The sequence below is a fragment of the Canis lupus genome, chromosome 25 (genome assembly GCF_003254725.2).
Source record: "Canis lupus dingo isolate Sandy chromosome 25, ASM325472v2, whole genome shotgun sequence".
Classification (NCBI taxonomy): Eukaryota; Metazoa; Chordata; class Mammalia; order Carnivora; family Canidae; genus Canis; species Canis lupus.
The window spans coordinates 22537621-22552777 of NC_064267.1; the positions used below are offsets into that span (position 1 = coordinate 22537621).

General features: G+C 39.2%; 2 protein-coding genes across 2 annotated transcripts in view; one reads left to right on the plus strand and one right to left on the minus strand.

Annotated features, from left to right (window-relative positions):
- Window positions 1–5800: 5800 nt before the first annotated feature.
- Window positions 5801–6114, minus strand: LOC112670114 (60S ribosomal protein L37-like). The gene has a single exon (XM_035721441.2). It carries the CDS (start codon window positions 6078–6080, stop codon window positions 5829–5831), a length of 252 nt encoding a protein of 83 aa, XP_035577334.1. The 5' UTR covers window positions 6081–6114; the 3' UTR covers window positions 5801–5828.
- A 5344-nt stretch (window positions 6115–11458) lies between these two features.
- The window catches only part of GALNTL6 (polypeptide N-acetylgalactosaminyltransferase like 6), a 1158724-nt gene continuing 1155025 nt past the window's right edge, over window positions 11459–15157 (plus strand). The window contains exons 1-2 of the mRNA XM_025462860.3: window positions 11459–11942; window positions 12349–12658. Coding sequence (XP_025318645.1) covers window positions 12521–12658 — 138 coding nt within the window. The 5' untranslated portion in view covers window positions 11459–11942; window positions 12349–12520. The remainder of the gene's footprint in view (window positions 11943–12348; window positions 12659–15157) is intronic.

The following is a 15157-nucleotide window of genomic DNA, read 5'->3' on the forward strand; positions in this document are numbered from 1 at the left end:
TTCCTTACTCTGAGGATGTGAGATACAATAATTAGCTCTTGACCCTGACATTCCCAGAAAATCGAATCCCTACAAATATTGCTAATATGCTGGACTCTTGAACTTCCATAAGTTTTTTTTTTTTCTCCCACCTTCTGAAAGCACATATGTTTTATAATGTCTTCAAAAAGCTAATCACTTGCTCACTCATGTCAATTAGCATGAAGTTACTGGTACAGCTATAGTCAAGTGGACCAGTAGAATGTACTGAGGGAATCTAGATGGGGCACTTTGCTTTGGACTATATTATCACAGAATATGGGAGACAATACAGCCCTGAAAGAGCATAAATGCATACTAGTCTGCTTCTTTTGTGAATGTGAACTTCTGCCTCATTTTTCTTGATGAGGATGGAACAGTGAATTCACCAGATTAATGGGCACATATTATGTACCTGAGGGCATATTTGTCTACCTTAGAAAAATTCCTGTGATATATTAATGAAAATAAGATAATTAATTTCCTCTCAAATGACATTAAAAGATACTGAACATGTTATCACATAAATTATGTGGACAGTGTGTATGATTTTTACTAAAAGGAATCTCATCAAATATGGAAAATGTTGTCAGCTGAGAAAGGGATGGAACTGATACTGGTGGACACAAGGTGTACAACCAGGATCGATATACAAGGAAATAAATTTTATTTCAATACAAGGAACAATTTTGTAGCTGAGATGAGTAGTTGGGAGGTAAATCATTCCCCGATATTACAAGTCTTTTAATAAAGGTTTGACAACCTCTTTGACCATGTAGTTGTGGTGCAAGTTGCAGAGTAATATTTAGGGTAAGTGACTTTCAAGAATACTTCCAACACTGAGATTATTGAATTCTAATATATTCTCTACAGGTTGAAAATGTTCAGATATCCATTCATGTATATGTTTATTCATTCCAATACTATGTATTGAGCACTTACAGAATGTTAGGGATGAGATATTTTATTGGCTTTTTTTTCCTTGGATGACTATGGTAGAAAAGTATTCCACATTTGGGAAATGTATCATATTTTCAAGCACCAATAAGACTTTTTTAACTGTTTCGATGTTCATATGTAGACATATTGGCAGTCAGGCATACATACAAATTAATATTTAAATATATATTTCAATTTCTTGACATGAGATAAAAGGATTGATATTTTATATAATTTTCTTAAAGTTTAGATACCAGTGAAAAGCTATTTAATGAAATTGATAGTGAAAAGAGCAATAGACAAATCCAGTCTTTGAATTCTTGAAAGTATTTCCCAATAAGTCCCAGACAAAAAACTAGTTCTTAAAAACCTACATTAGCAGTAAGATAAATATATTTGGTACATTGATAAGTCCTGTTTAATATAATGTACAAAGTTTTTCTACTGATACTACTTTTGAAATTTTCATTAAGAAATGGGAAAACATTTGCAAGCATACCTCATCATATTATAAAAAGAATATATTATTTTTAAAAAGATATGACCTAGGAGTTTAAATTTAATAAAATTATTTTACAAAAGGTTGAAATCAATCAAATGTCAGGAAAATACTTATGCTTTTGTTTTAATAGGGTGAGCTCAGATGTTAAAATCAAACAGATGTCTATTCAGTTCCAGATCTGTCATGTGTTAGCTAACCAACTTTTTTTTTTTCACTTCAATTTTTTAATTTTTATTTGTTTACATATTTTTTAATTGGAGTTCAATTTGCTAACATATAGCATAACACCCAGTGCTCATCCCATCAAGTGCCCCCCTCAGTGCCCGTCACCCAGTCATTCCCACCCCCCACCCACCTCCCAGCTAACCAACTTTTTGTAAATTCCCTTTCTTTCTGTTCTTTGGTTACCTTGTGTTTAAAATGGGGAGAATTCTAACTAAAGTAGAGATGATACATAAGTTTTGTAAAAACTGAATTAGATAAAAAATGTAAAATATGCTGAACAATGTGCCTGACACATAAAGAAGCACTTACCAAGCAGGATTTTTTAAAAAATATTTTATTTATTTATTCATAAGAGACACACAGAGAGAGGCAGAGACAGAGGCAAAGAGAGAAGCAGGGTCCCCTGAGGGAGCCCTGATGCAAACTCGATTCCAGGACCTCAGGATCACGACCTGAGCCAGAGGCAGATGCTCAACCACTGAGCCACTCAGGTGCCCCACCAAACAGGATTATTGATTGCAGAACTAAGCCTACATTATTAGTAGTAATATTAATTTATTATTTTTTCTGAAACTTTAATTATTAACTACTTAGTAGTATATATACTTAGTGCACTAGAAAGTTTTTTGTATTGATCAAGTTACTGTGGCGTGTAGCTCAAAGTAAATGTTGCCAACAGATTTGATTTGAAAGGATCCTTTTCTTCTGTCTTGAGGGATAGACTGACTATTGGATTAAATATAATTCCCACTGCAATTTATATGAAAGAGAAACATCATGATAAGGAATTTAAAAGGTCTCATTATCTGCATGCTTATTTTGATTCTATTCTGCCTATATAAATTAAACTTTATATTAGAGGAACTCTAACATCTCATAGAACATTGTCAGTTTTGGTCATCACAGTAACTCTTGAAATAGGTATAATTTTCCAATTCCAGTTTTGTAAGAAGATGCTCAGTATCGTTAAATGTCTTTCCAGGTCATTTGAGATGGTGAGTAATGAAAGTGGGGTTTGAACACAGACTTTCCTCATCCTCTTTGCTCTTTTTACTACCTCTAAGCTATCTCTTAGGGCTTCTCAAAAGGGGATCTCAAAAGATTATATTTACTTATCTGGAGGCAAAACCGCAGATTCCAACCAGTGTAAGTTACAAATAATCTAGGGTATTAGAATTGTTGATGCAATTTGTAAGCACATTAGACATGATTAACATGAGCCCACTTTTACTTTGAGGGTTCTCTTTCTTTTTCTGAGATAGATAGATGATAGATAATTGATAGAATCAGAACTGAAATGTTCAGACAGAATGACATAAGGAATAGGAAAAAAGTGAAAAGTAGCTACTGGTAGAATTTGATAGTCATATACCATCATGAACTTCATAAAAGATATAAAGGTGTTAAGATGCACTACGTACTCATTTGCATTTGTCCCCAGTTAGTGCCTTTCTTTCTTTTAAGATTTTATTTATTTATTCATGAGATACACAGAGAGAGAGAGAGAGGCAGAGATGCAGGCAGAGGGAGAAGCAGGCTCCATGCAGGGAGCCTGACATGGGACTTGATCCCGGGTCTCCAGGCTGCGCTAAACTGCTGAGACACCCGGGCAACCCAGTGCCTTTCTTTCTTTTTCTTTCTTTCTTTCTTTCTTTCTTTCTTTCTTTCTTTCTTTCTTTCTTTCTTTCTTTCTTTCTTTCTTTTCTTTCTTTCTTTCTTTCTTTCTTCTTTCTTTCTTTCTTTCTCTTTCTTTCTTTCTTTCTTTCTTTCTTTCTTTCTTTCTTTCTTCTTTCTTTCTTTCTCCTTTCTTTCTTTCTTTCTTTCTTTCTTTCTTTCTTTCTTTCTTCTTTCTTTCTTTCTTCTTTCTTTCTTCTTCTTTCTTTCTTTCTTTCTTTCTTTCTTTCTTTCTTTTCTTCTTTCTTTCTTTCTTCTTTATACTTTAATACTTTAATACTTTACTTTCTTTCAATACTTTAATATATCTGTCCATGTGCAATAATAGTTGTCTTTTATTAATAAAATGCATTTAAGGGCATTAGGAGATATTTTTTGCTGCATAGTCATGCTGATGGAAATTGTGTGTGTGTGTGTGTGAGCAAGAGAGAGACAGAGAGACAGAAAGGGAGAGACAGACAGACAGAGAGAGATTGAGTATCTGGTTAAATTAGATCCTCAAGGACTTCCAGAGGATGGAGGGGGGGTGGGGGGGAGACAGAAATGCATGCATGAGACCTGAAATCTTCCAAGACTTGAATTTGTTTGGATGATGGAAATTGGTCCAAAACAGTCTCTGGAAGAGTAATTTCTTGATATAATTTGCTGAGCACATTAATGAGTACCTAACTCTCAACCTTCAAGTTGATCAGACAGGGTGAGAAGACAAGATGGCTAACCCATGACCTTTACTCTTTTTTTGATGTTGTCATTAAAAGCTACAGGCTTATGTGCAATGGGTTTAAAATCATTGTGTCTTAGTTTCACGGTAAGGAAGAAAATAACTTAAATTTCCATAAACTAGTGATGTTTAGAATCTTTTCATTTTCTTTTGATAATTGCTTTCAGAGATAAATGCACTTGTATCACACAAAATTAAATACATTCCTTGCTTTGGTCATTAAATGCTTAACATAAGTATGCTAATTAAAACTTTATTATCAGATTTTCTGTAGAGATCATCCTTTCTTTTATCTAGACTGTTATTTTTTGGCTGCACTTGATGCTATCTGCCTAGTTCCTAATGGGATAAGGAAATTTTACAATTACTAAATCCAGTGATGATTTTTTTTCAACTTCATCTTATTTGACTTATCAACTTTGATAGATCTGATCACTTCCTTCTCTTTGAGACTGTCTCTTCATTTGACTCTTGTGGTTTTCCACAAACCTCACCAACTACTACCTCTCAAGGTCTTTTGCTTGTTTCTCTTCATCTCCCCAAGCTTTAATTGTTGGAGTACTTTTATTGTTCTATTATCTATTTGCACTCAGTCTCTTGATAATCTTATAACCTTTATGGCTTTAAGTGCTCTAAGGACTTCCAGAGTTATATCCTCAACTTTAATTCCATAGTTCTCTATCCCTATCAATTCCAAAATCTTATATCCAAACACTTATTCAACATTTCTATAATTAGCTATGCCATTTCAGTAAGTCCAATCAAACACCTGATCTCTCTCAAGCCTGTTTCTCCTAATGTCTTCCTATCTCAGTAAAAGATAATTCCAGCCTTACAGGAGTATAGAACAAAACTTGGAGTATCTTGGGCTCTCTCTTTCTCTCACACCCCATATTGGTTCCTACAACTATTCAGTGTAGTTTTATAGTGAGAATTTTTCAAGTCTTTTCTTCATTTCCACTGCTATCACCCTGATAGGGACACCATTTCCTTTGGATTAACACAACTTCTTTCCTGTCTATCCTATAATCTATTTTCAACTCAGCAGCCAGGATGATCTTGTTAAAAAGTAAATCAGAAAAAAAATATGTCAGATTGTGTTAATCTCTACTCACATCCTCTCAGTGGCTTCCCATCCCACTCAGACTAAAAGCCAACTTTCTCCTATAGATTTAAATCTTTGTCTACATAGATTATAATATCTGATCTGACTCCCCACCTCATTCCTCAACATCACCATCTCCTTCCTTCCTGCTCTTTGTTTCCAAAGCACTTTCTTTGCTGTTCACTCACATCCCGGACAAACCCACCAAAGAACCCTCCATTTGCTGCTTCCCCTACTTGGAATTCCATCTCCTTGGAATCCAAGTTCACTTCCCTGCTTCCTTTAGATACTTGTTTCAATGATTACTTACTCAGTGAGGACTTTCTCTTATGCTTTATTTGAAATTATACCACTTCTCCTCCTGGATTGCTCTACTCCTCTTTACTTCCTTATTTTTCTCCATGTCTTAATTTTTAACCACCACTTGTTCTAACTTGTAATCTACACTTGACTTGTTCCTGTTAAAAGTCTGAAGGCAGAGTTTTGTCCGTGATGTTCACCATTGCATCTCCAGTACCTGGATTGTGTATTCAATAAATGTCTGTGAATTGTTATCAGTATATCTCAAGTTGTAATAAGAAGTTTATATATATATATTTACTTTTTAAAACCAGAACGTTTATTTTGACTAATTGTTGAAATCCTTAAGATGAACTGGATGCTGCAACAGCTGCCCTCTTGGGCTTAGGTGTCGTGCCTCCACGGAATCCATGCCTACATCTGTGGTATACAATTTTTAGGTGCCTCATTCGGCCGGTCCCAGTGGTATTCCGTCTTTTAGCCTTGGCACCCCAGTTATACTTTCTCTTCCACTTGGCAGGGTAGCGACACTTGCCGCAGGTGGACTTCTGAAGGTGGTAGGCCTTAGAGCCACAGCGGCGGCACAACGTGTGCATCTTATTGCGACGCTTTCCGAACGATGACGTCCCCTTCTCATCTTGTTTCTGCGGCAGACCCCAAACGAAGTTTATATTTTTAAGGTTATTTTTTCATGTCCATAAGTATCGTCAGAAAAATTTTAATATTCAATACATAATGTGTGTCTGACATTCTTTAGTCTTTCTCAAAAAAAAAAATTATAACATGCCATATACTATTTAGTGACTTCTTAAGCATGTTTTATTGGCTTCGCTTATATTAATTATAACTTTTTAAAATTTCCATTTTTGAATTTTGTACTGCATTATTATGAAGAACCTTTTCTTCAAAATTAATATTAAATTTATTTAAAGCCACCTGATTTCATCATTCAAATAATATTTAGACTTTTCACTGAAATAAACAGATGAACTTTGTTTAGCACAAACATTTTAAAGGCATAATGTATGTTAAACACTCTTTGTAAAAGGTGGAAGGTGCAAATACTGTATATGATAAAGGTCAAATCTAAGCTAGAAATCTCATATGTAATTATATAAAATTAAAATCATGCAAACTAAGAATATAGTTATATTTATATATTGTGTAAAATATCAAAGGATAGTTTATTATGTAACTTTATCTTCAGTATAACCTTCTTTTTAACACTCCCAACCAAAAAAAAAAAAAAAAAAATAGAGAAGAAAAAAAGAGAAAAAGAACAAAGAAGCTTCAAGGTTATAAACCTGTACTATCATCTCTTCTAAATTCGGTTCTTTTGCTTAGTTCCTTTAATCTTCTCCCAAAAGTAAAAATGAAATAAGAGAAAGAGAGAGATGGAGAGAGAGAGAGAGAGAGAGAGAAAGAAAGAAAGAAAGAAAGAAAGAAAGAAAGAAAGAAAGAAAGAAAGAAAGAAAGAAGAAAGAAGAAAGAAAATGAATTAACATATTTGTCAGAAAAATTTTTAGGTAATACAATGCAGTGATCAAGATTGTGGAATCTGGTTAAAATTCCTGCCCTAGCACTTACTAGCACTTATTTGAACAAGATGCTTATCATTTCCTTGCCATAGTTTTCCAGGCTATTAAATGGAGGTAGTAATAGAACCTACATAAGAAGATTGTTTACAAAATTAAATGACTTATGCCTAAGAAATGCTTATATAAATGTCTAGCATATAGTAAATCCTAAATAAATGTTTGATAGCTAAATATATAGGGAAAGATTCAAATCAAGGTATGGTCTATTGTTAAAGGGAAAGAAAAACACATATTCAGAGGTAAAATTAACTACTAAGAGTTTAAACACCATAAAGTCTAGTTAGAAAGTATTTAGGCCAAAAAAGAAACAACCTTTTTCTTTTAGCATTTGTCACTTTTTAATTTGCACCACATTTAACTGCAAACACCTTTAAATCCCTTGTGGTGCTAAAAATTCTGCAAGAATGTTCATCTTTGCAACCTCTGCCCAACAGCACTTGCATATATATAGAAATTGACTCAGGGCTTTTTGGTGAAGAATTTCAGCAATGATAGAGACTGGGTATTACCATGTTTTGATATTTAAGTTGGTTCTTACTTCTTTCTACGGTGTAGTAGAAAGCATTTGACATTCCAGCAAAAAAGAATTAAGGAGATTCCTTAAAGTATGTTTTAATTCCACAAAAATGAATTGTATAATTTAACTGTACCATTACTAAAATTGCTATTTAATACATTCCTGTTTTTCACTACAAAATCATTTTTTCTTCAAAAACTGAGATAACTTAGCTAAAGGTATGCTAATACCAAAATATTGTAGTAGTGTATTCAGATTGAAAACTTTCAAGAGTTTTCATATTCCAGACATCATCACTGGAGAAGATTGGAATATGCCTCCATTTCTAGACACATTAACTTCATGCTCTAGTGTCTCTGCCTTCTGATAAAACCTTGGAAAAAACTCATCTCAGTGAAAATGAACACCACCATATTAGGATCCAAGGTGAATGATTTCAAATTAAATTCCAGTCATGTCATCAGTTTTTAAAATAAAAGAATAAACTTATTTTTCCAGTTTTGTTGAGCAGCAGGCTCTCCTCTGAGTGTGGAGCCCTCTATGCATGGCAATCTCATGACCCTGAGATCATGACCTGAGCCAAAATCAAGAGTCAGATTTTTTTTTTTAAGAGTCAGATGTTTAACTGACTGAATCACCCAGGCACCCCATAACAACCCTATTTTTTAACTAAAAGTTAATTCACTATCTTTGTAGAAATGAATACTTTGATTCAATCCAACCTATGAAAACTTTTGCCCATTACATCTCATCATCCAGTGTCTAATCTGGTTAGGCCTTCCTTAGGAATTCCTACCTCTATGCCTTTGAATATCTATCGTGAGTTAAAGATCAAATCTCTCACTGAGAGGTCAGTTTGATCCCCATAATTTCACCACCACCTGCTCTGGAGAATCTGGGCTGGTTCTGTGACCACTGCAAAAGTGAGGTGGTTCTAATTCTGGGCCTTTAAGAGGACTTGGCAGTTTTTGTTTTCTCCCTCTTGGAGTACAGATTCTTGGGATGTTGTTCCCTTTTGGATCCTGGCCACCATACTGTGAGAAGCTCAGACTATGTGGAAGGGTCATGTAGAGAATTGAGAGGCTCCAAATGATTGGCCCGGATGATCTTCCAGCTGACCGTGCCAACTGCTACCTGTGTGAGGGAGCCATCCTGGCCCAGCAAGACCTAAGTCCTAGGACCCAGCCTTCATCACTCAAAACACAACTGCCTAGCTGAGCCCATTCAAATGAAAAGAACTGAGAGAGTGAAATAGTTGTTTTAAGTCATCACATTTTGGAGTAGAGCTATAACTAAGCAATTTCCTTCTGCCCCTTTCCAATTTATTCTAATTGCCTTTATATTACATTTTCAACTAGACTATAAATTATTCATGGTAACAGATATTGCTGTTTGCTTCCCAGGTGTCCCTGTAGCTATTAACACATTGCTAGGCACATGGGACTCTGATTACCTGACATTCCCAGGGGAATCATAACAAAATGGAGAAGCAAACAGAAGTAAAAAGGGGGCTTTGAATAGAAGACAAATTTTAAAGACATAAGATTTTGATGAAACCAATATTAATAACGACATAAAAATAATATATCTATTTAATCTGGATTATCTGACAAGTGTTTGTTTGTAAATTGAACCTAAAATATCAATTTTAGTTAGAATCATTGTCATCTATCGGAAATTTATACATGGAATTATAAAAGAAGACCAGATTGAGTGAAAATCATGATATGATTCAAATAAATAAATAAATAAATAAATAAATAAATAAATAAAGGAAAAAGCAAAAGTGATTAAAGCTACACAGTAAAAGGGATGAACATACTAATTTTCTTCCTCTAGTTTCTGCCTCGTATTCTGCATGTACTTGATGTGGGACGTAACAGTGATTATACCCATTCACTGACACTAATAATGCCCTGGGAATGGGTACTGTTCACAAGGCCATTTACTAGTGTAACAACAATGAAGCACAATTCAAGTCAGAATCCTGGATTTAGTAAACAGATTGACAATATGACAATATGTCTATTTGTGATACAGAGCTTTTTTGTTTTGTTTTGTTTTGGGTATAAAGAAACCAACGTTATTCAAAATGTGAAGGACTTTTATTTTTCTAATTCCAAGTATTCTTTTGGGTGCTTTTATTTTTAATTGTTAATAACTTAACTGTAAGGCAGAAAATGTCCAATATACTTAAATAAATCTCCAAAATCTTTCCTCGAGGACCAAGCCTCCCAGCAAAATCTCTCCCTATGTTGCTTCTCCAAATTCATATTTCTATGTTTCAGAACTGCACTTGCTAAGAGAGAAAAAGGTTTTTAAATAATGCAAAATGGAAAAGGCAGTGTGTGTGTGTGTGTGTGTGTGTGTGTATGAGCACGTGTGTGTAAGGGGGGGTGAGGAATTAAGTCCCTTGCTCTCTGGATTCTTGCATTTGTGTAAAATTGAAGGGTAACTGGTCTACACATAAAGGACATATTTAAAAACACTTACGAAACCTGTTTATATACTCTTTTGAAATGCAAGTGATTCACAAAGACAAATATTGCGGCACAAAGCTTTATTCATGCAGTCATAGAGCCAATATTTATTGTTCAAATACATTTTAAAATTATAACGTGAGGAGTTGAAGGCATAACTCTTCACACTCACATCTGTGTCTTTCTCAAGTGAGCCACGGATAGAGAGAGTAGAAGTGGGAGGCAGAGGGAGGCGGGCGGGGGGCGGGGGACGAACAGGGAGCGAGTGAGCAGATGAAGAGAGGAAGGAAAGAAGAGAGAAAAGACCAAAATACCGTTCTGGGGCCCACAGTCTCCTCTATCCCAAGTATGTGGGCATCACATCTAGCCTGTAACAAAGGGATGGCCATGGCGCTTCTTTTTGGCTCTAGACAGGGCTGATGCAGGGGGCAGTGCAGGCACGCCTGTCGCCTCACCAAGTCCCTGTTCCTTCAGGAGCCCTGAGCTCTCAGGGTCCAAGAGTACCCAGCGCACGCCGCCAGGCACGCAGGTGTCTTGGAGAGGACCCCCCGGTCCGCGCGTGTGCGCCCGGGGGCGCGGTGCATCTGCATGTTGGGGAGACGCAGGAGTCCCTGCTGCCTGAGACCGACCTCGAGTCCTCACATTTTCCGGGGACCACGGGAGGAGTGTGCGAGGTCGGGGGCCAGGCAGCCCTTGCAGCAATAAAGCGCGCGGGGCGCGGGCGAGCCGGGCGGGGGAGGAGCCGCCGCCGCCACATCGCGGGGCCCCGGGTGCCTGCACGCCCTGGACGCGCCCCGGGTCTCCGCGGAGTCGCTCCAGAGCTGCTGCCTCGCCTCGGCGTCGTCCTCCTCCACCCCCCGCACGTACCTGGCCCGAGCGGCGGGACAGGTGCCCGGGGAGCCCCTCTGGGCGGCAGCGGCCCAGCCTCGGGGCGCCCCCGCGCTGCGCTCCGCCCGCACCGGAGAAGGACCGGGGTCAGCCCGCGAGCCCGGCGACTTTTCCTCCGGAGTCTCTGGCCTGGCGCCTTCTGCGTGAGATGAGTGGGGGCGCTGCTATCTCTGCCCCCGAAAGGATGCTCCGAAAAGCGCCGGCGGAGACAGAGGCCGGCAGGTGCGAGTCCCCGTCCCGCAGCGTCTTCGCCCTCGTCTTCCACCTTCCCCAGGGTCTGGGCCCGGGGGAACTGCCCGCCCCTCGCGGCGGCCCGCCCCTCCCCGCCCCTCCCCTCCCCTCCGCGCCCCTCGGCTCCCGGGCTCGGGCTCGGGCTCGGGCTCCCGCACGTGGTCGGCCCCAGCAGCGTCTCGGCGGAAGGCGGGCGGCGGCGAGCGGGGAGCGGGGAGCGGGGAGCGGGGAGCGGGCGGCCGGGAGGGAGGGAGCAGCGCCCGCCGCTCGCCCTCCGCGCACCCCCGCGCGCCCTCGCGCACCGCCCAGCCCGGCGCACACGCGCCTTCGCCCCGCTCCAGCCCCTCCGCGGGAGGGGAGGCGGACCCCACCGCCCTGTGGGCGCTCGCGATGTTCCTGGGGGTTCGCTCCGCTGCCGGAAAAGAATGGTAACATGAAGAGCGGCGCGTGAGAGCGTCACGGCGAAGGCGAAGAGATTGATGGCACAGCGCTGACTGCGCGGAGCAGCACGTTCCGAGGGCGCCTCCAGTTCCTGGCTGGGCTCCGCTGACATCTGTAGCCTCCCTTCCAGCAGGTTCCGCGCTCGGGAGCCGCTGCCCGCCGAGCGGAGTGAGGACCGCGCGCGGGCACCCAGGAGTTTGCCAACCTCCATCCGCACAGGACTTGCGCCCCGGGGCCGGCGACCCGCATCCGTGCGGAGCCCGCCGGCACGCTGGCTTCCCGGGGAGTTGGCCCCGAGTTCAGGTGGGTTATCCCGCGGGGAGCTCCGGAGGAGACGTTCGGGGAGGACGAGGAAGGTGACGTCCCAATGTCCAAAGCAGACGCTCTTCTTCCTGACACCTGCCGGGGCTGACCGCTTCCTCCACGCAGTCCTCCGCCCCCACTGACCCGCTCCCGTCTCCTCTCCCCAGCCCGGCCCTCCCCCACCAAGGGGGGCGCGCCCCACAACTCCTGTGTTCTTGCCTATCTAGCATGCTGTAGACTTTCGTTAACTTAGGATTATGTGAGAAATGAGCATATTTACTCCATTGCTGTATTTTCAGAGAGGCTTAATGATTTCCTCAGTCAAGTCATTTACTTCTAAGCCAATAGATAATGCCTTCGTCATAGTTTTCTGGGGGGGGAAAGTAACTGTGCGTTTGTTCTGCAGATGCCCAACTCCCTCTGAATCGTGCAGATTGGTGCTGAGCACGCAACAAAAGTTTTTAGCTTCTCCTCAGTTTCTGGTGCTTCGCAGGGGAGAGGAAAGGACTTTGGCATTAAACACAAGAAGCAGGCAGGGAGCCATCTCCTTTAACTTTTCTTCTCTGTTATCACTTGCAATGAAGAGGAAACAGAAGAGATTTCTGCAGATGACTTTCTTATTCATGGTGGCTTTAATTTTCCTGCCCAATATTGGTCTGTGGTCTCTGTACAAGGATAAGCACCTGGTGAAATCTACGGAACCCGGGGAGCAGCAGGTAAGTGCCATCCGGAGAACGCTCACCAGAGGATTGGTAAGGCGTGCAGCTGGCTGGGGCACAGCAAGCGAGCGCAGGGTGGGTGGCCTTGGGTTTTCTCCCAAGTATTTGCGGGGCACACATTCGGAGACTGGAGACTTTGGGGCGTAAGCAAGTCGTTGTTTTAGATCTTAACCAATGACATGGGTAAAGTGTAAAATCAACTAGATAAGGAGGATAAGAGAGGTCAAGAGCAAGAGAGAAGACAGTCTCTCTCGGTTGGTCCTTAGCTGGTTTTTGACTTGAGGTGGATGCAAGGTAACTGCTAATTTGTGGGATGTGGAAGTGGACTTGCTTTCACTTCTCATCCGGTTTGGGTATCCAGGTTAAAGTGCACTGGGCCAATTAAATTATTAAACTTGTGAAGTAGTTCTCAAAAAACAAGCTACAGTTTTCTATATTTTTGGTTGTAATGTTTGCTTAGCAACAGCTTTCTTACTCTATGGAGACTTAAAGTCACGGTTTTTCCTCTCCTGTTGCTAAGGTGATGTGCTGGGGGTATACAGGCAGAGTTATTAAGGATGCCTGTTCAGTTTCACAATCTGGTGATAACAGTTTGTTGCTAAAAGCTTTTCTTCATATCTGAAACCCTGGGTGGTGTGGTATGTTTTGTTTCTACGTACATGTAATCTGTTAGTATGTACATAGCTCATGATTTAACATAGATCAAAATAACTTAAGGAGTAACAATGAAGAAAAAAATCTTTCACCAAGTGTTGAAAAGTAATATCGTTGAATTTCTTGTTTATTAATAAATAAGATAGCTTCTGTAATTCAGCTTTTAACAATAGAATGCAACCTTCTTTGTGATATTGATGTAACACTTTTTTTAACTAGTCCTGTGGGACACCTCAGAATATTAATATTGTTAATTTCAAGGGTCATCACCCATGTACACCGTGTACCTTCCACAGATAGAAAGGGTTTAAATAAAAGTCCATTGGTGGACAACAGCAATATGTATTAACGGCAATTAAATATTTGTTCTTCTACTTAACAAAGTTTGATCTTCTCTTTACACAGTGGTAGTTAGTTGTGAAATATCCGGAGGTAATCTACTTTTTCATTTTGACAAGTAATGATTACCAGTCTCTAAACCTTAAAGATAACTAGTTGTTTATGGATTTTTGGTGGATTGGAATTTTGAGGGAAAATGTTGACATGTTTTTATTTAGTTGCTGAACTCTTATCATCCTTTCTAATACGGAGATAACTTTGATTTGAAGTATATTCTGTATTGTCATTCCAGTGAAAAAAAAGGAAGATGTGCACTTTGAATGTGAAACTTTTTTTCCTATTTAGATCACTTATTTCTCCAACCCCTCATATGAAAGATTTTATTAATATTAGTAAATACAATATTATGTAAAAGTTCTACTTCAAAATAGTTAAAATAAGAAAAGCAAAATTGAATTAACAACTATCAGAAGTATTTGCTGTATAGGTAACATAAAACACTAGTTATTCTTATTAATGAGATCTTTACAACTTTCACACTGGCTCTTACTGATTTTATCTCTTAATGAGAAATTTGTCTGTCCAATGCCATTAAAAAATGAAATATGGCAAATCAACTCTCTGACTTATTGTAATCTCCAAAAGAGTTTCCTTGTTTCTGGTCCTTCTATATCACCGATGATTCTTAATGGTAGGTAATAAATTAACAATTATAGAAGGCATGGGGTGGCAAGAGAAGGAGCTATTTTTCAAACTTTCATACACTGGAATAAATAACTGATGGGTATTTTGTGACTTTCCAGTTTAATAAATCTGTGTAACAGTTTTGAAACCAAGAGTAAAGACCAGCAGTTATATGCAATAAAATGAATGTCAGTCACACACTTTAGTAGTTTTTAACCTAATTAATAGTTTTAAAACTAATACTTTCTTATAGAACAAAATAAAATTTAAAAAGGCAGGAATTTATTGTCACTCACTGAAAGATAGAATTCATTGTAAAACAGGAAAAGATACGCTTTTACTGGTTTTATCCCACTGTTAAATATAATTGGGAAGATAATTAGATCATTGGATAAATAAGAGTTAAATACGTATATATACATATGCGTATATGCATACACGTATATGTATATATGATATACGTGTATGTATATATGTATGTGTATGTGTATATACACACTTGACCAGATAAAAAGTGACTTGCAGTGATGGATTAAACATGCTTAATATTGTGATATAATAGTTTGCTAACGTATATATAAATCCATGTTAGTAAGTCAGCTAGACACACAGGTTTCCAATTGAAGCATGTAATTTGACTATTGGATAATGTGCTATTTAAATTTAGCAATTTGTTCTAAAAAGACTATTTCATGGTTAATTGCTAAAATGTTCTTCAAAAGCCATCTTTTGCTATATTTATCACTAAGTTGTAAAATCGTGAGGGTAGGGATAATGTGCTGATTGAGGCATTGACAGCAGTAAGTACTGAAGCTATTC